Raw genomic sequence first — 23878 nt, 5'->3', positions numbered from 1 at the left:
TTTCTATCCAGATCTACTAATAATATGCATATCTTAGCTTCTGGGCCTGAGTAGCAGGCAGTTTACTCTGGGCACATTATTCATCCAAGCTACTCAATACTGCCCCCCAGCCATAAGAAGTTTAACGAACCAGACAATTTCAGAAAAGGTTTGTCTTTAATGACAAAAAATATATGCAAACATTGAACCGTTCACAAAAATCATAGATAGTCGACTTGAACATACACAAGTATAATGGTAATTGTTCTCCATGTTGATCCAGTTACAAGTGAGTGTGGGTGGAATATTGACTGAATGAATCAGGGATAAGAGCGTTGTCATCTTCACACTGTCTGGGACACACTTTAATCTCAGAGCTCCATGGGTTCTTCTGGCTTCTCTGCTGCCGGCTCGTCATCTGGCTGGGCAACCTGCAGTACAACAAGAGGACAAGGCATGTGCATTGTCAGGTATGGAGATAATAAGATTATTGACGGTACATTATTCAGTTAAGGCAATAACCGTTCCTCTTGACAAGTTTCCTCAGAGAAAATATTTGTATTCAACATTTGCCAAGTTGTTCTTTACCCTTCTCTGTGGTCTCTCCTCAAGGCCTTCAAGGAATGATGCCACATCGCCATCATCGTAGATGGTAAACTCCATGTCCTTGCCAACAATCCCAACGGACACATTCTAAAAGGGCAGACATTAAGTTGTCAATCTGTGAATTAACTTGTGTTCCGAACCCCTACCCTTCTCTCTCAGAACCCCTCATGAATTTAAAAACACTGGATTAGTGTAAGAATGGCTAGAAGGTGTTTTCACATAGTAGTTATACCAGTCCATCCCATAAGGGGGAGCGAATGAGAGCCCACTTCAAGGTGAGGAGTAGATAATTGGACAGTAGCCTGATTTAAAAGTCTTAAGGTTACTACAAGCTTCACTCCGTTGATCTACGTGCACATGGGTGCAGTGGGATTTTTGGAGCAGGGGATACGTTTTGGTAACATGATATCCTTGCCGGTCCCACTCCCATTAAAATAAAATCTAATTTTATTTGTCACATAACGCCAAATAGAACAGGTGTAGACCTTAGTGAAATGTTTACTTACAAGACCTTAACCAACAATGCAGTTAAGAAAAATTATTGCAGTCAATAAATTATTTACTAAAATAAACTGAAGTAAAAAAATAAAAACATAAAACAAGAATAGAAAAATAACATAATTAAAGAACAATAATAAAATAACCGTAGCGAGGCTATATACAGGGTGTACCGGTACAGAGTCAATATGCGGGGGCACAAGTTAGTCGAGGTAATTGAGGAAATATTTACATGTAGGTAAATGGAAAGTGACTCACAAGGGGGCGATAGCAAAGTTTTGTAATATTTTCATTTTTATTAGTAGCTAGCTGGTAGCTGGCTTTAAACATAGGAAGCTAGCTAGCTTTTTTTTAACTTCCCACATCTATCTCCTTATGAAATAAATCCGATTTATAATTCAAACATATGCACTGGCAAATATTCGTATACTTGCAGGTTTAACTACTGATGGGGAAACAAAGCTTCCTGAAGCTGAGGTTTTCAAGACAATTGTGTCAAATAGGTTCATTTACTCAAGGCTTTAATCAACACAGTGTACACTAGTTACGTCTGCTGTTCAAAAATAATTTAGAGCAGCCAAATTAGCGTGTGCTCAGCATAGCCTTTTTGTCTTCTACCAAACCAATCAGGTGGTTGTTCGACGAAACGAAGCTTCATGTCATTAATCACATGCTTCTGATATTCGTGATACAGGCATTTGCACACTGCCTCGAAGTACACTTCTTAGTGATTTTGACTTATGCCTCAGAATTCAGGCATCAAACGTAACATCACTAAGTGTAACCCAAAACATTATCCCAGTTTGATATGCTGCTTGTGTATTAATTCCCATATCAGCTAAAAACAGAACATCATAATGTTTTGCTCGCAGAGAAAAAATCATATGGCTAGCTAGTTGGCTATAGCAGGTTATACAATTTCACACTAGCCTGATAGTTATAACTTCTAAACAAAATACCCTTTTGGGTGGATTCTTGTTGTTTGATTATCAATGCAAAATAGGCTAATTTGATTAATAACCTATAGATCGGATCGATGGAACCAAGTGACAACACTGCCTCAATTTTTAGGTAGTAGAAAAGTATGTTGAATGCCGGATGGTATTACAAGAACCCGCCCCTTTTGTGACAAAAAACGACATTCCAACATTGCGCTATGCTCTGAATCTTGCGTCTCCATAGAGCTTGCAGTAAGCTACCTTTGTGGTAAGATCTTGTTCTGCAGGTAGAGTTTCTCTCAGTCCCCGGAGGCCATGTTGAACCAGGTCATTCAGTTCACCTACAAGACAGAATGAAAGTTTTACAATGTGCTTACATCAGAAGCAGAGAAGAAAAGGCTTAAAATACTCACAGTCGAGAAAAGTGTCCATATGTCTTTCCAGATAGGTACGTGCAGACTGGGAGCGGGCCCCTATGGACATGGCCTTGCAATCAAAGTAGTTGGCAGAGGGGCAGGTCTGGAAAATGTGTGGCCCCATATCCTAGAAAAGACAGACAATATTAGATATGACATACTACTCCACTAATATTTACAGAGGAACAAACCAACCAATACATATCTTACATCATATCCTGCGATGAGCAATCCCACACCATAAGGCCTTCTTCCATATCTCTGTGTAGGGATCTGGGTTTCTGAGTGCTAGGTCAAGGTGGATTGTCTTAGTTGCAACGGTATAATAACTTTTCAAATGATCAATACAGACAATTCATGTTAAGCATCATAAAAACTACATTTGTGGTAAAAGGATACTGCTTCCAATTAGTGTGACCAAGCGGGACACAGGGAGAGGCCGATCAAACACGAACCTGGAGTCCAGGCACTCTTGACGCATAAAGTTGCTGAAGGAGTATGATGGAGGAGAGAAGTGTTAACCTCAGTCAGAAGAATACTGTCTAATTCTCTTCAAGAATATGAAAAACTATGCACAACAGATCCTCTTACCAGAGTAGCCTTGCATCAGCAGTGAGGCCAGCAATGGAGATGCCAATATGGCTGTCGACGTGTAGAATTTTCTTCTGATGGGCAGCCAACTCGGACTGAGCTCGCTGGACAAGAACACAAAATTAGGATTAAAAATAGACTACTTTTACACTGCTTTTCATATAATCATGTTCTTGAATGCAAATGTAAAATCAATGTAAATTGTACCTTCAGAGCCACAAGTACAGCATGACTGCGAGATTTCAGACCCACTGTGGCAGATCCTTGTTTCACTGCTTCCATAGCATATTCAATCTGATGAATACGCCCCTGAAACACAAGACAGTGACCTGTTATGAGTCACAAATATTGCAGCTGAAATTGCTGACTGTTACATTACCTGTATTTGCAGACTCTTACCTGTGGACTCCAAACGGTGACATCATTGTCATACTGGTTGCGGAACTAAGAAAAATACAAAAATGAGTCTTACAATCTAGAAACCTACATGTTGCTGTCGTCATAGGACAATATGTCATCATTGATTCCATAATAGAAATCAAGTTCCATTTAATGTTATCATGGAACCCATTATTGCTCCATTGTTTATATTGGCTGCCCAAAGCCCACCTTTTAATGGTAACAGTTACTTCTTACGTATCGTTAACAAGGCAATGACTCAGCTAAAATAGATCTGATTTAACTAACTAGCTAGCAACACAGATTGGACTTCACACAGTGAAGTTTGACTTCAAGTTGTGAACAACTAATCTAGGTAGGTAGGTAAGGTAGGTAGCTAGCTGAATGGATAACATTAGCTAGCTAGTTAGCTACCATTGATTAAAATGTTAGCTATGTCCAATAACATTAAGAAAGAAGTTAGCTACTACTATCATATTCTACCCAAAATATAGGATAGTCACAGGTTAGGGGTGCAGCCATAGCATTTGTTGTTAGCCTAGCCAGCTATTATATTTCATTACCTTTTTCTTAACCGGTAAGTTACAGCAGCGTGGCTAGTAAGCTTAACTAAATGCTTACTCATTGCTATGGATAGCTAGCTAAGTAGCCTTTCCATCCAACTACAGATAATAGAGATTTCTGGTGCATTTAATTATTACGTTTGCAGTCACTTTTGATATATCGTACATATTATATTATTTCTTCCAAGCTTACCATGATGATAGAGCTTTCCACCAACAAGCGCCTCAGATAACCGATTAGAACTTGATTACTTTTCCTATTGACGTCTGTGCAAAGGGAAACAAGTAGATTACAGATGTGATGTGAAATTCTTCACCAGACACTGCTGAATAAATCAGAAACCACCCACAATACACAAAGTAAAAGCGTGCAATTACTCAATACACCTAATGTTAAACATAATCTACAATCTCGTCGAAATCAACTATTTACCCCTGAAAATTTTTGAAGGTGCTTTTCTTATTCTTATATACATATCACTTGCTTTTTCCAAATAGAGTCCTCTGATATATGTAGTGCTCTAAAGATGCGATTCCGTGGAGGAACAATGCTTTCATTTACAAAGTCTCATTAGAACACATACAAAAATAGGTATTCTAAGATTAAACATATTTTCAAAAATGTAGTGGTAGATTTCGTTAGTTGAACATATTTGGAAATCTTTCAATATCACAGGCCTGCAAGAGTAACTAGGCCTAGATAGGGGTACAATAGCCTGGATATGTAATTACACTATAAAAAAATTGTAATAATAATAGTAATACTACTACTATTATTACTACTACTTCTACTACCACTAATAATAATGGCTAAACCTTCAAATAATGGGCCTTATTTTTGGCCAACATGTACTTTACCAATCCTAAAATCCCAAAGAAACAGATCAAGTTGCATATCTGTTTGAAAGCAAGATCATTTGACGTTTGGATTTTGTCCAAAGTAACGGTAACCAAAATCAGGTAAATTGATAAACGCACACTTTCTTTAACCTCACTGTCAACATGTTGACGTTGTGTGGTTGTTTTTAGCTGTATAGATTATCTACTTTTGAGGTTTTCAGTGTATTTTGAACGCGTTCAGACAATGCAATTAATTGTGATTTAAAAATGCGTGCACTAAAATGACAAAATGTTTACTCGAGCTCATTAACTCTGACAGTCTTAGTTTTTATATAGCAGCACTCTTCTACTGACAGACCATGAGAGTGCACGGTTTGTTTTTAGTGCTGCAGAGCGCGTGCCTGTGTCGATCTGTAGTTTTTGTAGCGGATTGTCACATCTAGGCGGCGACACAGAGTCCCTTTTCTCTAAAAACAACAACATTTCACCTTTCTTTCTTTTAGTCAAAATGCTTGAGCACGTTTGAGTGACCATGGAGTGCGTTTGCCGTCAGGTAGTTGAGAGTTAATACGGCGAGAATATTGGGAGAAGGAAACTTTTCAAGGAATCCAAGGAGCTACAGTTGGAAACATGGCTGTTCGCGAAGAAGGAGAGGTTTTGCACAGTAAAATCAGGCACCACGATGGGGTTGCCAATGCAAACAGCACAGAGAGCTTCAGGAACGGCTATGTGAAGAGCTGCGTCACCCCTTTAAAACAAGTCCATCAAAGGGGATTTTTGTTTAACGTCTGTAGGTTTTGCATTGAGGACATTCTGAATTCAAAAATATTTAGAATTTCTGGCCTATACCTGGGTGCATTCGCAATTTTTGCAGTTTCGTTGCTTATTTCCAGGAGCTTGCAAAGTGACTTCAGCTTTTGGGATTTGCGGACTTTTCTGTCGGGCTTCTCTCAGTCCATCAGCCCTCTCTTTAGCATAGGCTGTGCATTCTTCTTTTTGACCTTTTATTTAAGGAGGAAAAAGAGGGAAAGTAATAAATGTTGGCTTGTGTCACTGCCAGCATCATGTTACTTAGGGGATTTTTTTGTTTTGCGGTTTTTGCAGTGGGGAGAGGACCAACACCAGATGCAAATGATTGGCAGGTTGTTATTCGTGTTGGGGTGTGTGGGTCTCCTAACACTGATCCCCACTTTGAAACTCAAACACAGTGTTCTGATCCTGGTGTTTGCCAGTGTTGTGTGGTTGGTGTCTTTCACCAGTCTGAGCTGTCTGCCTGCACTCCTGAGACCCGTGTTTGCGTGTTTGGCGGGTGTCTCAGGCTCGCTCTTGTCTCTCTGTTTTGACCATTATTACCCGTCGAGGGAAACGCCGAATAGGATCTCCAGCAACGAGGAGAAAGTCCCTGTGATCAGACCCAGGAGAAGGTCCAGTTGTGTTTCTTTGGGGGAAACGTCGACCAGCTATTATGGCAGCTGTAAAATGCCTCGCAGACCTTCATTACCGTGCATATCCAGAGAGCAGGTAGGTCATGGGCTGGCATAAAGTTCATCATTGCCTTCATTAATTTGTGCAAAAAGTATCACTGACTGCTCAGAGTGAGCACACGTGCGCAAGAGTACACAACCTTGAACCTGTGGTCTCCAGCAAGGAGGCAATTAAACCCCATATCCAAAATGCATAGGCCTACAGTAGTCCAGACAGACAATCACCCCTACACTGCTGAACTATTCACCATCCAGGTCATTCACCTCTACTCACACAAATAATCGTCTCATGAAATAAACTAGTCTGATAGTCCTGCAATAATTAAACCCATATGACTATAACATGGAGCACACATGCACCATCAGTTAATTTACTTAAGTGATTTTTATTCAGACATCCTATTCTATTCTTGTTTGTTGAGAGAGTTGTGTTGATGACAGTAAAACCTGTCAAACAAGCTAAAGCGTGATCACTTATGGTAGAGTAAGCAATGCAATGATCATTATTTAGTAATACACTCACAGGCATAATTTTCATATAGGCTTAGAAAATAAGTGCTTAGTGCTACATATTGACTAATCTCTGAAGTTCTCTATAAGGTTATTATTTCACTGTAGTTAGGATATCCTGGTGTGAGGCCACTGCAATGGAAAGTGGGAGTAACATCAAGTGTATTTATTTGGCTTCAACACTCACTGTATTCCAGGCAATGTATTGTGACCACGGAGGATATTCATTCCCCAATAGTTCAAGATGGAAGACCTCCCCCCCAATAGTCAAACATCCTGTTCACACTTACATTTGATTGTAACAAACAACGTCACTGTGGCCCAGCTGAGCAAGGGCCACAGTGTATTTATACAAAAAAATGTACCCTTGATTTGATGAAGAAGACAACTTGGATGAAATGGCCTATTATTACTTTCTTACACAGGCCCAATCATAACATTCTTTGCAGGGATGTGAAATATTGCTAACTTGCTTACATTTTCAACATCTGAGCTCCAGAACCAATTGTGTATCAGAAAGAAGCTGTTTTTGGAAGGACAGGGCCGTCCACTCTGACAGTAAATAGACATCAGGCTTTGGCATCAAATGATGTTCCATATTTTAAAACCCCAAAGGAATGTAATTCCTTTAAAGATGTATAATAACAGGCAATTTGTGTATAGAAACTTTATTGATTGCAGTTTGGCTTTATCTTATTATCAGTGGTGGTAGTTGATTCTAGTTTATTTGTGAAATATTTAGGCAAAATGTCACACATTAATAATAAGAGTTTTCAAATCCAATGAGGGCAATATGTTCAGCTGACATTTTATTGTGTGCCCTGCCCTCTCTGACCATATTAGATTAGCCTATCATATTTTTCATTGTCAATTAGATTTATCCGAATTTAGTTTTGCCTCTGATTCTGTCTGAACCTGTGACGTTTTATAAAAGTGACCTGCCAAATATTGTTTCAGCAATAGCCTTTGTTGTAAACTGGACTACCTTAAAGATGGAGATTATTATGAAAAGATAAGACACATAAGCTGCATAAAGGATGTTTTATTACAGTGTTGTAATAGCACACTTCACTCATACAACACAACATTGAATTTGTTCTTTGTTCATTTGACTCATTGTCCTGCAGTGGATGTTGTCAGGAATAGATTGCAGACTCAAGTCTGGATACTACCATACAGGTCTGTTCTAGCAGTAATGTTGTCAGGCAGTGAGGGGCATTGGTGTAGACCAGTATTGATCAGTGAAATAAAGATGTCACTGCCTGTTGTCCAACTGTATTGACTTAACAAGAGAGGATAGGAGTGCCAGCATCACCCAAAACGTGCTACTGTCCTAACTGAAGGACCATATTTGAGTATTCCAGGCAAGGACTTTAAGAGTGTGATGATGTGCACGTCAGGTTCAGTGTCCACAGTCAAGTCCTGTATGTGACTCTTTGTCATGATGTAATGTAGAATAATAGTAATTAAGCCTAGCTCAAATGTGGTCTTAGCAGACACATTCAGTAACGGTTTCCACAAATTAATATTTACAAATTAACAACACCACCATATACGATCAGTGGTCAACCACATTTGGGTTTGCATACAAAGTTTAGACACGATCCTTGCTTTTGTCCTGAAGCTCTGTTGATATTGACATGATGGTATGCTGTGTGTCCTGTTCTGCGTTAGATCCATTTGTTGCCAGCCAGTGATGCATTTAGACCATGTCTGTTAATTGTTTCTAGTTTCCACGCAACAAAAGTTCAGTGTTAGCTGCCAGACACATATACCAACACCTTTTATATGAGACCATGTGCAGCTGAAATCCAAATAATTTAAAGTCTTTGAAAGACAACTCTGTTTTAATAGGCCTGTCTCTTGCCGGAACTCTCCCATGATAGCTATGTAGGCCTTGTTATGGCACACTATCTCATTCTGTTCAGGGCTCTACAGTGACCTTTTTCACAAGGAGCATGTGTGTGCCTAAGTTGAAAAATGTAGGAGCATACAAAGAAATTTAGGAGCACAATGAAAAGTATTTGAGGTAGTAATGGTGCAAGCATGACGGTCATGAATCTGAGCTCAGTGTATTTTCCACGGCACTTGGGGGGCTGCGGTATAGTGAAGTAATCATTGCAACAATTATCATCTGGGTGATATTTTTCTGGGGTTTCACAGCATAATAGGCCTACATACTGTGCTTGACACTCCTTTGTACAACTACTAATACAGTTCAAATAGTTATGATATAGGTCTACTTCATTATGAATTATATAGGCCAACAAAGGCATGACTAAGGAGGACCATAATGCAGAGAAGAGACAGTTTTACATCTCATTTGCATGTCTATCACCTCACTTTGTGTCATGTATTCTGAAACATCTGGTATTAGGTTAGACGTTCTGAGTGTAAGACTTAGTGTCCCAGTGATGAATGATCAGTGATAGGCCATAAGCACTGATACATTATTTCTTATTTTGGACTCTGATACCTTACATTTTTAAAGTTTGGTTTACATTGGCACATCAGTCATGTTTTTCATAAAGATACTGAAGTTTGGATTTCAGCTTGATAGTTCATGCTAAAAAGCAATGAATAGTACAGCCAAAACAGCCAGGCAAAAGAAGTCCAGATGTCGACTAGTTTGGCTCTTAAGTGTTGGACACACAGTTGGACAAATGTCTTACATTTCAAATCAGATCAAATCACTACATAATCATCAGTGTGTTATCTTATTTATTGTGTTGTTTTCAAGATTACTTGACATTCTTTGAAATTTATTGCAGTTTGACTTTAAGGGTGACGTCATCTGTCCGCAAAACAATCCTCACAGAGCGCAAATAGGCCTAGAACATAATACACGCAGTCGCAGTAGCCTTCTTTTTACGGTGTCTGTGGGAAGGCTGTGATCATTTATGAAAAGTTTAAGTAAACAGCGTAAAAGTGCTTTGCACATGACATTGCAAGCAGCATTAGGCCTATTCCAAACTATTTAAAATGTTACTTTTCTTGGGCATCTTTGCTTACATTGTATTTCGGACAGACGATGTAGCTCATTATCTTGTAATAGTACCCTACCTCATATAGATAGTACAATTGTCATACTTTCAGGGGATGTTACTGAGGAAAGGTACATTGAATCTGTATTATTTGCTGACTAGCAAATGGCTGTGAATGTGTTGTGTCTGGAGAGCGACATTAAGCTTATGAGCATCTTACCTGGTTGAGATTAAGGTGCCACACTCTGTCCTGTGATCTTATGATCTAGATAGTACACCACAACACCTCGGCCTCTCCTGCACTTCCTGATTCTCTTTGGAAACTTAGTCATCAAACATTACGCTTGCACTTTTGAAGTGTTTTAGCCATTTGGTAGCCATCAGACATCAGAACCCGTCAGAACCCGTTGTGGTTCCTAAACTGATGGACTGGCTAGCTACAGTGATAATCAGTGCAACGTTTTGTGGGAATATCTCATAGATGCGCGGCCTCACGTCATGTCTGGCCTCATGGCTTCTCCACCTGATGAGCCCAGCTAACAGGCCCTCTCCCTGGCCCCTGCCTGTGAGTCACAGCCTTCCTTCCCACAGTGTAATGGCTATGTGCTCGTCATCAGCGCAGCCTACTACGTCTTTAAACCCAACTACAGTGGCATGGACCAGAAGGTGCGTCTAGTGCTGCTTGAAATCTGTTTGACATTGAATTATTAGTTTGCATTGCACAAACTCAAAAGAAAGCAAAACCTAACCTGAAACTGTGAACAAGGGCCTACAGTAAAACAGGTGTAAAATCCTGGCCCCAGTGGTGGAGTCTTCTCTACCTGAAATGCAATTTTGGTAACAGAAAACAGGAGATTGACAAACACATTTGCAGTGCTTTGTCCTTTGAAAAAGAATACAATGAACAGTCTGCCTTGACTACTCCTATAGTATAATGTGCCAGTATTCCTATAGTATAATGTGCCAGTATTCCTATAGTATCATGTGCCAGTATTCCTATAGTATCATGTACCTGTATTCCTATAGTATAATGTGCTAGTATTCCTATAGTATAATGTGCCAGTATTCCTATAGTATAATGTGCCAGTATTCCTATAGTATAATGTGCCAGTATTTCAAATTATACTATAGGAGCAGTCAATAGAACAATTAAACAATTGAGTTCACACAGTGAGGTTTTGAACTTGTAATTGTATTAAATGCTTGATTTCTGTAGTAAGATGGACAGCCTACATGATTAGGCACTACTATATAGGCAGTATTATTCTGGAAGTATTACACAGTTGTTATCATGTTATTTTTTCAGTGATAGAATAATGGTAAAATACTGCACACATGAGAACGGTAGAAAGACCATACAGTGATTTTACCTGTATAGGTCACATTTCTCACAGAATAAAAAAGTCCTACATTTGTAGCAATGTTTTCATGGAACAGACATGTTGGCCCCACACTTCCTAAAGAGTTCACACAAATGAAAAACAGTCACTTCGTCTAGGCATAAACCAAAGTCGTTGCATGTCTTTTGGGAAAATACATCCATGATTTGGTAGCATACCATTTCTCTTTTTTTGGGTAGTGCTTGGGTGGTGTTTGGACTATCATGACAAAATCAGATTTTGTTTGTCTATTGTTTAACATGTGTGTCATTCCTGCAAAAGGGGCAGGTTGGATATCCTGTGTAGTGCACTGACATCCTGTGTCACATCACTACACTTTGTGGCATATTGGTAGGCTAGATATGAGGACAAATATAAAGTATTTAAAAAGAAAGTGATCCAAGGTTAATGAGTGACCTAAAGAGCTTGTGTCACACACACACACACACGCACGCACGCACGCACGCACACACAGCAATGTGTTCCTTTGACTAGGGAAACTGATTTGCTGTCCTTTGGTAACTGAGCTGTATGTTCTGTTTCTCCTGGTGTGAGTCTATGGGTAGTTGTGGCTTTATCGGTTTATCTTGAGCTCATGAGGAAGTTTGTCTGTGGGTTTGGCATTGTGCAGCTGGAGGCAAGTGGGTCGGTGTGGTGGGCGGGCGTTGACGCTTGCTGAGGGCCTGTTATCGCAGGTGTTTGGCTTCTCAGTGCATGACTGCTTTTGCTCTGAAAAGGACATGGCTGCATGGGCTCCAACAACTCCCTCAGTCACCTCCCTACTGCTCATTCAGTCCTATTGCCTCTCCAAATTGATTCTTAGATGTTTAAAGCTCTTTATTTGTATATACAGTGCCTTGCGAAAGTATTCGGCCCCCTTGAACTTTACGACCTTTTGCCACATTTCAGGCTTCAAACATAAAGATATAAAACTCCATTTTTTTGTGAAGAATCAACAACAAGTGGGACACAATCATGAAGTGGAACGACATTTATTGGATATTTCAAACTTTTTTAACAAATCAAAAACTGAAAAATTGGGCGTGCAAAATTATTCAGCCCCCTTAAGTTAATACTTTGTAGCGCCACCTTTTGCTGCGATTACAGCTGTAAGTCGCTTGGGGTATGTCTCTATCAGTTTTGCACATCGAAAGACTGACATTTTTTCCCATTCCTCCTTGCAAAACAGCTCGAGCTCAGTGAGGTTGGATGGAGAGCATTTGTGAACAGCAGTTTTCAGTTCTTTCCACAGATTCTCGATTGGATTCAGGTCTGGACTTTGACTTGGCCATTCTAACACCTGGATATGTTTATTTTTGAACCATTCCATTGTAGATTTTGCTTTTTGTTTTGGATCATTGTCTTGTTGGAAGACAAATCTCCGTCCCAGTCTCAGGTCTTTTGCAGACTCCATCAGGTTTTCTTCCAGAATGGTCCTGTATTTGGCTCCATCCATCTTCCCATCAATTTTAACCATCTTCCCTGTCCCTGCTGAAGAAAAGCAGGCCCAAACCATGATGCTGCCACCACCATGTTTGACAGTGGGGATGGTGTGTTCAGGGTGATGAGCTGTGTTGCTTTTACGCCAAGCATAACGTTTTGCATTGTTGCCAAAAAGTTCAATTTTGGTTTCATCTGACCAGAGCACCTTCTTCCACATGTTTGGTGTGTCTCCCAGGTGGCTTGTGGCAAACTTTAAACAACACTTTTTATGGATATCTTTAAGAAATGGCTTTCTTCTTGCCACTCTTCCATAAAGGCCAGATTTGTGCAATATATGACTGATTGTTGTCCAATGGACAGAGTCTCCCACCTCAGCTGTAGATCTCTGCAGTTCATCCAGAGTGATCATGGGCCTCTTGGCTGCATCTCTGATCAGTCTTCTCCTTGTATGAGCTGAAAGTTTAGAGGGACGGCCAGGTCTTGGTAGATTTGCAGTGGTCTGATACTCCTTCCATTTCAATATTATCGCTTGCACAGTGCTCCTTGGGATGGTTAAAGCTTGGGAAATCTTTTTGTATCCAAATCCGGCTTTAAACTTCTTCACAACAGTATCTCGGACCTGCCTGGTGTGTTCCTTGTTCTTCATGATGCTCTCTGCGCTTTTAACGGACCTCTGAGACTATCACAGTGCAGGTGCATTTATACGGAGACTTGATTACACACAGGTGGATTGTATTTATCATCATTAGTCATTTAGGTCAACATTGGATCATTCAGAGATCCTCACTGAACTTCTGGAGAGAGTTTGCTGCACTGAAAGTAAAGGGGCTGAATAATTTTGCACGCCCAATTTTTCAGGTTTTGATTTGTTAAAAAAGTTTGAAATATCCAATAAATGTTGTTCCACTTCATGATTGTGTCCCACTTGTTGTTGATTCTTCACAAAAAAATACAGTTTTATATCTTTATGTTTGAAGCCTGAAATGTGGCAAAAGGTCGCAAAGTTCAAGGGGGCCGAATACTTTCGCAAGGCACTGTATATATTGTCGACATGTACTTTACTATTCAGGTGGAAAATCTGGTCTTTCTCCATCTCAAACAGGAACCTTTCAGTTCAGCAGTTGTTGAATTGAGATAAATACTGTTAATAATACACATGTTGTCCTATGTCATTTCTGAACCACATTAACACAGCAAGGTGTAGTTACAACAACCTGTCAATGAATGGGCAGCATTCCTATGCTGCTTTCCATAGCCTGACTTACATGGCTCTGAAAGTGTCAAAATGGCCTTTTGTGTTTACCAGAAAACTGATCTCCCAAGTTTTCAAAACAATAAGCCGTGGCCCTGTGTTCATGTGACCTACCAGTCGGTATGTCCTGCAGTGCAGCTGTATGCTGACGTCCTCTGTGTGGAGTGAACACATCTGTCTGTTGTTGGTGAGATCCTTCAATGTGTCAGGCAGTCTGGGAGGGAAAGCCCTACTCAACACGGATGCTGCTGCTGCCATTTTAGAGATCTCACTGTGAACATAATGTATTAATGAAGTGATGGCGAGACTACTGATACATAATTCATGGAGCAGGATGGGAGGGATTTGTGTTTTTGTCTCAGCGAAGGTGTTCGTATGATTAAAAATGAAGTATCAGCTGAACAAAGTGAAAACATTTGCCCCCAAGAATATGGATAGGCAAAGTCACCAAGTCATAGGATTTCCCACAAATGACCTCAATGTTTCATCAGAAATCCACGGGAACTATTATCCTCACCAATTAAAGTCCTGAAAACAACCCCCAAACCATCTAGCTATAGTAGGGATGTGTAATATAGACATTCTGGGCTGACCTGATATTAAAAAGTCTTAATTGTTATTGAAGAATTTAGTGCTTATATTGGTATCTGAACAAATCATCCTCCTTTCCACTCTCTGCTAGCGGTCAGTTTTTAAAAGATAGAATTGTAGAAATACACTTTTAAAAATAATCCTGACCTTAATAATTGATAAATTATTAAAATGTCAGTCGTTGGTATAAGTGTGTAACCCCCAGATGTATTGCAATGCTGTTGCACTCTTTTTCTTCATCCTCATCTGGTCCGTAATAAAAGATGGAGTAATGAGGCGTAGAGTGTTAACACTGGCCCCTGACTAAGGAACCCAAGGCTCCTTGCCTGGATGTGACCCGCCTACAGTGTCTGTCTCGTATAGAGGTCAACCGATTATGATTTTTCAACACCGATATCGATTATTGGAGGACCAAAAAAAGCCGATACCGATTAATTGTCAGATTTTTATACATATATTTGTAATAATGACAATTACAACAATACTTTATTAACACTTTTATTTTAACTTAATATAATACATCAATAAAATCAATTTAGTCTCAAATAAATAATGAAACATGTTCAATTTGCTTTAAATAATGCAAAAACAAAGTGTTGGAAAAGTAAAAGTGCAATATGTGCCATGTAAGAAAGCTAACGTTTAAGTTCCTTGCTCAGAATATGAAAGCTGGTGGTTCCTTTTAACATGTGTCTTCAATATTCCCAGGTAAGAAGTTTTAGTTTGTAGTTATTATAGGACTATTTCTCTCTATACCATTTGTATTTCATATACCTTTGACTATTGGATGTTCTTATAGGCACTATATTATTGCCAGCCTAATCTCGGGAGTTGATGGGCTTGAACAGCGCAATGCTTGAAGCAAAGCGAAGAGCTGCTGGCAAATGCAGGAAAGTGCTGTTTGAATGAATGCTTATGAGCCTGCTGCTGCCTACCACTGCTCAGTCAGACTGCTCTGTCAAATATCAAATCATAGACTTAATTATAATATAATAACACACAGAAATATGAGCCGTAGGTCATTAATATGGTCAAATCCGGAAACGATAATTTCGAAAACAAAAGGTTTATTCTTTCAGTGAAATACAGAACCGTTCCGTATTTTATCTAACGGGTGACCTCCCTAAGTCTAAATATTGCTGTTACATTGCACAACCTTTGATGTTATGTCCTAATTATGTACAATTCTGGCAAATTAATTATGGTATTTGATAGGAAGAAATGGTCTTCACGCAGTTCGCAACGAGCCAGGCATCCCAAACTGCTGCATATACCCTGACTCTGCTTGCACAGAACGTAAGAGAAGTGACACAATTTCTCTAGTTAGCAGGCAATGTTAACTAAATAAGCATGTTTAAAAATATATACTTGTTTATTGATTTTAAGAAAGGCTTGACGTTTATGGTTAGGTACATATTGGTGCAACGACAGTGCTTTTTTCGCGAATGCGCTTGTTAAATCATCACCTGTTTGGCGAAGTAGGCTGTGGTTCGATGATAAATTAACAGGCACCGCATCGATTATATTGTAACGGCGTTCTTCGTTTGTTGAGAGAGAGTCGGACCGAAATGCAGCGTGGTGGTTACTCATGATCTTTAATGAAGAAAACGGCGATACATGAAATAAATTAATAAATACAAAACAACAAACGGAACGTGAAACCTAATACAGCCTATCTGGTGAACACTACACAGAGACAGGAACAATCACCCACGAAAGACAAAGCGAAACTCAGGCTACCTAAATATGGTTCCCAATCAGAGGCAACGAGAAGCACCTGACCCTGATCGAGAACCGCCTCAGGCAGCCAAGCCTACACTCGACACACCCCTAATCAACCACAGTCCCAATGCCTACAAAAACCCCCAATACGACAACACAATAACCCATGTCACACCCTGGCCTGAACAAATAATTAAAGAAAACACAAAATACTAAGACCAAGGCGTGACAGAACCCCCCCCCCCCCCAAGGTGCGGACTCCCGGACGCACCTCAAAACCATAGGGAGGGTCCGGGTGGGCGTCTGTCCATGGTGGTGGCTCCGGCTCGGGACGTGGACCCCACTCCATAAATGTCATAGTTCCTCCCCTTCGCGTCCTGGGATAATCCACCCTCGCCGCCGACCATGGCCTAATAGTCCTCACCCAGAACCCCACAGAACTGAGGAGCAGCTTGTGACTGAGGGGCATCTTGGTACTGAGGGGCATCTTGGGACTGAGGGACAACTCGGGACTGAGGGGCAGCTCGGGACTGAGGCAGCTCGGGACTGAGGGGCAGCCCGGAACTGAGGGGCAGCCCGGAACTGAGGGGAAGCCCAGTACTGAGGGGAAGCCCAGTACTGAGAGGAAGCCCAGTACTGAGAGGAAGCCCAGTACTGAGAGGAAGCCCAGTACTGAGAGGAAGCCCAGTACTGAGAGGAAGCCCAGTACTGAGAGGAAGCCCAGTACTGAGATGAAGCTCAGGTAGGTAGTAGGCTCCGGTAGATCCTGGCTGGCTGGCGGATCTGGAAGATTCAGGTTGACTTGCAGATCTGGAAGATTCTGGTTGACTGGTGGATCTAGCTGCTCTATGCAGACTGACAGCTCTGACTGCTCCATGCAGGCTGACAGCTCCTTGCAGACTGGCAGCTCTTTGCAGACTGACAGCTCTGACTGCTCCATGCAGGCTGACAGCTCCTTGCAGACTGACAGCTCCTTGCAGACTGACCGCTCCTTGCAGACTGACAGCTCCCTGCAGACTGACAGCTCTGACTGCTCCATGCAGGCTGACAGCTCCTTGCTGGCTGACAGCTCCTTGCAGACTGGCAGCTCCTTGCAGACTGGCAGCTCCTTGCAGACTGGCAGCTCCCTGCAGACTGGCAGCTCCTTGCAGACTGGCAGCTCCTTGCAGACTGGCAGTTCTGGCTGCTTCATGCAGACTGACAGCTCTGACTGCTCCATGCAGGCTGACAGCTCCTTGCAGACTGGCAGCTCCTTGCAGACTGACAGCTCCTTGCAGACTGACAGCTCCCTGCAGACTGGCAGCTCCTTGCAGACTGGCAGCTCCTTGCAGACTGGCAGCTCTGGCTGCTTCATGCAGACTGACAGCTCTGACTGCTCCATGCATGCTGACAGCTCCTTGCAGACTGGCAGCTCCTTGCAGACTGACAGCTCCTTGCAGACTGACAGCTCTGACTGCTCCATGCAGGCTGACAGCTCCTTGTAGACTGACAGCTCCTTGCAGACTGACAGCTCCTTGCAGACTGGCAGCTCCTTGCAGACTGGCAGCTCCTAGCAGACTGAAAGCTCCCTGCAGACTGGCAGCTCCTTGCAGACTGGCAGCTCCTTGCAGACTGGCAGCTCCCTGCAGACTGGCAGCTCCTTGCAGACTGACAGCACCCTGCAGACTGGCAGCTCAGGCTGCTTCAAACAGGCAGGAGGCTCCGGCAGCGCAGGAGAGGAGGAAAACGCTGGCTGCGCTGAACAGGCGGGAGACTCCGACAGAGCAGGAGAGGCGAGGCGCACTGTAGGCCTGATGCGTGGTGCGGGCACTGGTGATACTGGAGCGAGGACACGCACAGGAAGCCTGGTGCGGGGAGCTGCCACCGGAGGACTGGTGTGTGGAGGTGGCTCTGGATAGACCGGACCGTGCAGGCGCACTGGAGGTCTTGAGCACCGAGCCTGCCCAAGCTTACCTGGCTCGATGCCCACTCTAGCCCGGCCAATACGAAGGGCTGGTATGAACCGTACCGGGCTATGCACCCGCACTGGAAACACCGTGCGCTCCATAGCATAACACGGTGTCTGCCCGGTCTCTCTAGCCCACCGGAAAGCACAGGGAGTTTGCGCAGGTCTCCTACCTGGCATAGCCATACTCCCTGTAAGCCCCCCCCCCCCAATAATTTTTTGGGGTTGCTTCTCGGGCTTCCTTGCCAACCGTGTTCCCTCGTATCGCCGGCTCCTATCTCCTGCTGCCTCTGCTTCCTCCTTGGGGCGGCGATATTCACCAGGCTGAGCCCAGGGTCCTCTTCCGTCTAATATCATCTCCCAAGACCAGAAGTCCTTATATCGCTGCTCCTCATGATTAACAGGGAGAGTTGGCTCAGGTCTGACTCCTGACTCTGCCACTCTCTCCCTGAGCCCCCCCCAATACATTTTTTGGGGTGACTTTCGGGTTTCGCTCTGCGCCGCCGTGTTTTCCTTTTCGACTCCATTCGCCTATAGCCTTCTTCGCACTGCTCAAGCGAATCCCATGCGGGCTCCTGCACTCTCTCTGGGTCGGCCGCCCACCTGTCGATTTCTTCCCACGTCATATACTCCATGCCATTGCTGTCCATAACGTCCTCCTTTCGCTTTTCCTACCTGTTACCACGCCGCTCGGTCCGTATGTGGTGGGTGATTCTGTAACGGCGTTCTTCGTTTGTTGAGAGAGAGTCGGACCGAAATGCAGCGTGGTGGTTACTCATGATCTTTAATGAAGAAAACGGCGATACATGAAATAACTTAATAAATACAAAACAACAAACGGAACGTGAAACCTAATACAGCCTATCTGGTGAACACTACACAGAGACAGGAACAATCACCCACGAAAGACAAAGTGAAACTCAGGCTACCTAAATACGGTTCCCAATCAGAGGCAACGAGAAGCACCTGACCCTGATCGAGAACCGCCTCAGGCAGCCAAGCCTACACTCGACACACCCCTAATCAACCACAGTCCCAATGCCTACAAAAACCCCCAATACGACAACACAATAACCCATGTCACACCCTGGCCTGAACAAATAATTAAAGAAAACACAAAATACTAAGACCAAGGTGTGACATATATGCAACACAGGACAAGCTAGATAAACTAGTAATATCATCAACCATGTGTAGTTAACTAGTGATTATGTTAAGATTGATTGTTTTTTAATAAGATAAGTTTAATGCTAGCTAGCACCTTACCTTGGCTCCTTGCTGCACTTGCGTAACAGGTAGTCAGCCTGCCACGCAGTCTCCTCGTGGAGTGCAATATAATCGGTGTGCAAAAATGCCGATTACCGATTGTTATGAAATCAGCCCTAAATAATCGGCCAACCTCTAGACTCACATATGACCCTCTTATAAAGTACTACTCTTTTTTTCCCCACCTTTATTTAACCAGGTAGGCTAGTTGAGAACAAGTTCTACTTTACAACTGCGACCTGGCCAAGGTAAAGCAAAGCAATTCGACACATACAACAACACAGAGTTACAAATGGAATAAACAAACATACAGTCAATAATTCAGTAGAAAGTGTACAGTGTGTGCAAATTAGGTAAGATAAGGGAGGTAAGGCAATAAATTGGCCATGGTGGCGAAGTAACTACAATATACCAATTAAACACTGGAGTGATAGATGTGCAGAAGATGGATGTGCAAGTAGAGATATTGGGGTGCAAAGGAGCAAAATAAATAAATACAGTATGGGGATGAGGAGGTTGGATGGGCTATGTGCAGTGATCTGTGAGCTGCTCTGACAGCTGGTGCTTAAAGTCAGTGAGGGAGATATGAGTCTCCAGCTTCAGTGATTTTTGCTGTTCGTTCCAGTCATTGGCAGCAGAGAACTGGAAGGAAAAGTGGCCAAATGAGGAATTTACTTTGGGGGTGACCAGTGAAATATACCTGCTGGAGCGCATGCTACGGCTGGGTGTTACTATGGTGACCAGTGAGCTGAGATAAGGCGGGGCTTTACCTAGCAGAGACTTGTAGATGACCTGGAACCAGTGGGTTTGGCGACGAGTATGAAGCGAGGGCCAGCGAATGAGAGCATACATGTCGCAGTGATGGGTAGTATGCGGGGCTTTGGTGACAAAACGGATGGCACTGTGATAGACTGCATCCAATTTGTTGAGTAGAGTGTTGGAGGCTATTTTGTAAATGACATCACCGAAATTGAGGATCGGTAGGATGGTCAGTTTTACGAGGATATGTTTGGCAGGATGAGCGAAGGATGCTTTGTTGCGAAATAGGAAGTCGATTCTAGATTTAATTTTGGATTGGAGATGCTTAACGGGAGTCTGGAAGGAGAGTTTTCAGTCTAACCAGACACCTAGATATTTGTTGTTGTCCACATATTCAGAAACGCCCAGAGTAGTGATGCTGCACGGGCGGGCAGGTGCGGGCAGCGATCGGTTGAAGAGCATGCATTTTGTTTCATTTGCATTTAAGAGCAGTTGGAGGCCACTGAAGGAGTGTTGTATGGCATTGAAGCTTGTCTGGAGGTTAGTTAACACAGTATCCAAAGAAGGGCCAGAAGTATACAGAATGGTGTCGTCTGCGTAGAGGTGGATCAGAGAATCACCAGCAGCAAGAGCGACATCATTGATGTATACAGAGAAGAGAGTCGGCCCGAGAATTGAACATGTGGCACCCCCATAGAGACTGCCAGAGGTCCGGACAACAGGCCCTCCGATTTGACACACTGAACTCTATCAGAGAAGTAGTTGGTGAACCAGGCGAGGCTGTCATTTTAGAAACCAAGGCTGTTGAGTCTGCCGATAAGAATGCGGTGATTGACAGAGTCGAAAGCCTTGGCCAGGTCCATGAATACGGCTGCACAGTATTGTATATTATCAATGGCGGTTATGATATTGTTTAGGACCTTGAGCATGGCTGAGGTGCACCCATGACCAGCTCTGAAACCAGATTGCATAGTGGAGAAGGTATGGTGGGATTCGAAATGGTCGGTGATCTGTTTGTTAACTTGGCTTTGGAAGACCTTAGAAAGGCAGGGTAGGATAGATATAGGTCTGTAGCAGTTTGGGTCTAGAGTGTCTCCCCCTTTGAAGAGGGGGATGACCACGGCAGCATTCCAATCTTTGGGAATCTCCAGCTTTCTGGATTTGGATGAAGGAGAAATGGGAGAGGCTTGGGCGAGTTGTTGTGGGGGGTGCAGGGCTGTTGACTGGGGTAGGGGTAGCCAGGTGGAAAGCATGGCCAGCCATAGAAAAATGCTTATTGAAATGTGCAATTATAGTGGATTATAGTGGATTTATCGGTGATTTATCAGTGGGCAGCTGGGAGGAGGTGCTCTTATTCTCCATGTACTTTAGTGTCCCAGAACTTTTTGGAGTTTGTGCTACATGATGCAAATTTCTGTTTGAAAAAGTTAGCCTTAGCTTTCCTAACTGCCTGTGTATATAGTTTTTTTTACTTCTCTGAAAAGTTGCATATCACGGGGGCTATTCGATGCTAATGCAGTACGCAACAGGATGTTTTTGTGCAGTCAGTTCTGAAGGGAACCACGGGCTATATTTGTTCCTGGTTCTACATTTTTTTGAATGGGCCATGCTTATTTATGACCATGAGGAAGGCACTTTTAAAGAATTACCAGGCATCCTCTACTGACGGGATGAGGCCAATTTCATTCCAGGATACCCGGATCAGGTCGTTTAGAAAGCCTGCTTGGTGAATGTTTTAGGGAGCGTTTGACAGTGATTATGCTACATGCTATCTTACACTTGACACCCCCTCTCCCCATCAGGCCCTTTTTGAGTCTGCTTTCTCTCGGCCCCTGTCCCACAATGTCCAGCAGCCATATTTTAAGAATAGAAGTAACTGTATTTAAAGAAATGACAGGCACAATTAATAAAAATAATAACACCTCACCTAAATCATGCTCTATGGCAAGGTTCCTCATCTTTTTTAATGGTTGGACATAAAAGACTGTAAAAGAAAATTATATTCCCACACAATAGAGATAATAGTGAAGACATCAAAACTATTAAATAACTTTTAAGACATGAAGGCCAGTCAATCCGAAAATGTCAGGAACTTTTAAAGTTTCTTCAAGTGCAGTTGCAAAAACCATCGTGCGCTATGATGAAGCTGGCTCATATGAGGACCGCCACAGGAAAGGAAGACCCAGAGTTAATTCTGTGGCTGAGGATAACTTGATTAGAGATACTAGTCTCATAAATTGGCAATTAACTGCACCTCAGATTGCACCTCACAGAGTTCAAATAACAGACACATCTTAACATCAACATTTCAGAAGAGACTGTGTGAAACAGGCCTTCATGGTCGAAATTGCTGCAAAGAAACCACTACTAAAGGACACCAATAAGAAGAAGATACTTACTTTGGCCAAAAAACACGAGCAATGGACATTAGACCGGTGGAAATCAGTCCTTTGGTCTGACGAGTCCATATTGAGATTTTTGGTTCCAAGTGCCGTGTCTTTGTGAGATGCTTAGTAGGTGAACGGATGATCTCTGCATGTGTGGTTCCCACCGTGAAGCATGGAGGAGGAGGTGTGGGGGTGCTTTGTTGGTGACACTGTCTGTGATATATTTTGAATTCAAGGTACACATAACCAGCATGGCTACCACAGCATTCTGCTGCGATACACCATCCCATCTGGTTTGCGCTTAGTGGGACTAACATTGTTTTTCAACAGGACAATGACCCAAAACACACCTTCAGGCTGTGTAAGGGCTATTTTACCAAAAAGGAGAGTGATGGATTGCTGCATCATATGACCTGGCCTCCACAACCACCCGACTTCAACTCAATTGAGATAGTTTGGGATGAGTTGGACCACGGAGTGAAGGAAAAGCAGCCAACAAGTGCAGCATATGTGGGAACTCCTTCAAGACTGTTGGAAAAGCATTCCAGGTGACTACCTCATGAAGCTTTTTGAGAGAATGCAAAGCTGTCATCAAGGCAAAGGGTAGTCTACTTTGAAGAATCTCAAATATAAAATATATTTTGTTTAACACTTTTTTTGTTTCCTACACGATTCTAAATGTGTTATTTCATAGTTTTGAATTCTACTATTATTCTACAATGTATAAAATATAGAAAAAAACAAAAAAAACATTGAATGAGTAGGTGTGTCCAAACTTTTGACTGGTACTGTATAAATGCAAGCAAGGTATGTTTTAGTCAAACATTATTGTATGTCTGTTTGCATATTGACCGCAAGAAGCCCAGTCTACAAATGATTTGTAATTATGTTCCGACCCCCTGACCATTTGCTCGTGGCTGAATTTAGTTGATGATCCCTGCACTATGGATTTGTTTTGTCTTGTAGTAAGATATTCCACAAAAACTGTCAAATTATGATGTTCCGCTTTGTGTCATTACAGAAGCATTTATACTCAGCTCTGATGGACAGACCCGTAATTATGCTGTCGACATTATCCTTCTGTTTTCCACATCCCACTTTGAGTCCAACCCATGTGTTGATCAGGTCCTCTCTGCAATTCAGGGCAAAATGACTGTTTCTATAATAATCTAATTAAACACGGTTATTTAAAAGAGCATAGTATGAGCATAGTATGTCGTATGAAGGATGGCGTTTCAATGTAATATTCTAAAATATCCTGTAAGAACAGTTGCGATGTTCCTTGTCTGTATGGAGAGAGGGAAGGGTGGTTTAAACCTGGTCAGG

The 23878-nt window shown here is 42.3% G+C and overlaps 2 protein-coding genes across 2 annotated transcripts in view; one reads left to right on the top strand and one right to left on the bottom strand.

The window, feature by feature from the left end:
• Positions 1-137: 137 nt before the first annotated feature.
• Positions 138-4481, bottom strand: LOC109873198 (proteasome subunit alpha type-1-like). Its single transcript, XM_020464797.2, has 11 exons — positions 4424-4481; positions 4184-4257; positions 3428-3472; positions 3236-3337; positions 3029-3132; positions 2837-2925; positions 2648-2718; positions 2435-2564; positions 2283-2362; positions 568-672; positions 138-410 (listed from the first exon to the last, which is right to left on the bottom strand). Exons 1-11 carry the CDS (start codon positions 4464-4466, stop codon positions 351-353), a joined length of 903 nt encoding a protein of 300 aa, XP_020320386.2. The 5' UTR covers positions 4467-4481; the 3' UTR covers positions 138-350.
• A 774-nt stretch (positions 4482-5255) lies between these two features.
• pde3b (phosphodiesterase 3B) overlaps positions 5256-23878 on the top strand; it is a 97076-nt gene continuing 78453 nt past the window's right edge. The window contains exon 1 of the mRNA XM_031813598.1: positions 5256-6351. Coding sequence (XP_031669458.1) covers positions 5461-6351 — 891 coding nt within the window. The 5' untranslated portion in view covers positions 5256-5460. The remainder of the gene's footprint in view (positions 6352-23878) is intronic.

This window comes from Oncorhynchus kisutch, linkage group LG3 (assembly GCF_002021735.2).
Source record: "Oncorhynchus kisutch isolate 150728-3 linkage group LG3, Okis_V2, whole genome shotgun sequence".
Classification (NCBI taxonomy): domain Eukaryota; kingdom Metazoa; phylum Chordata; class Actinopteri; order Salmoniformes; family Salmonidae; genus Oncorhynchus; species Oncorhynchus kisutch.
This window is presented reverse-complemented; position numbering and strand designations above follow the sequence as displayed.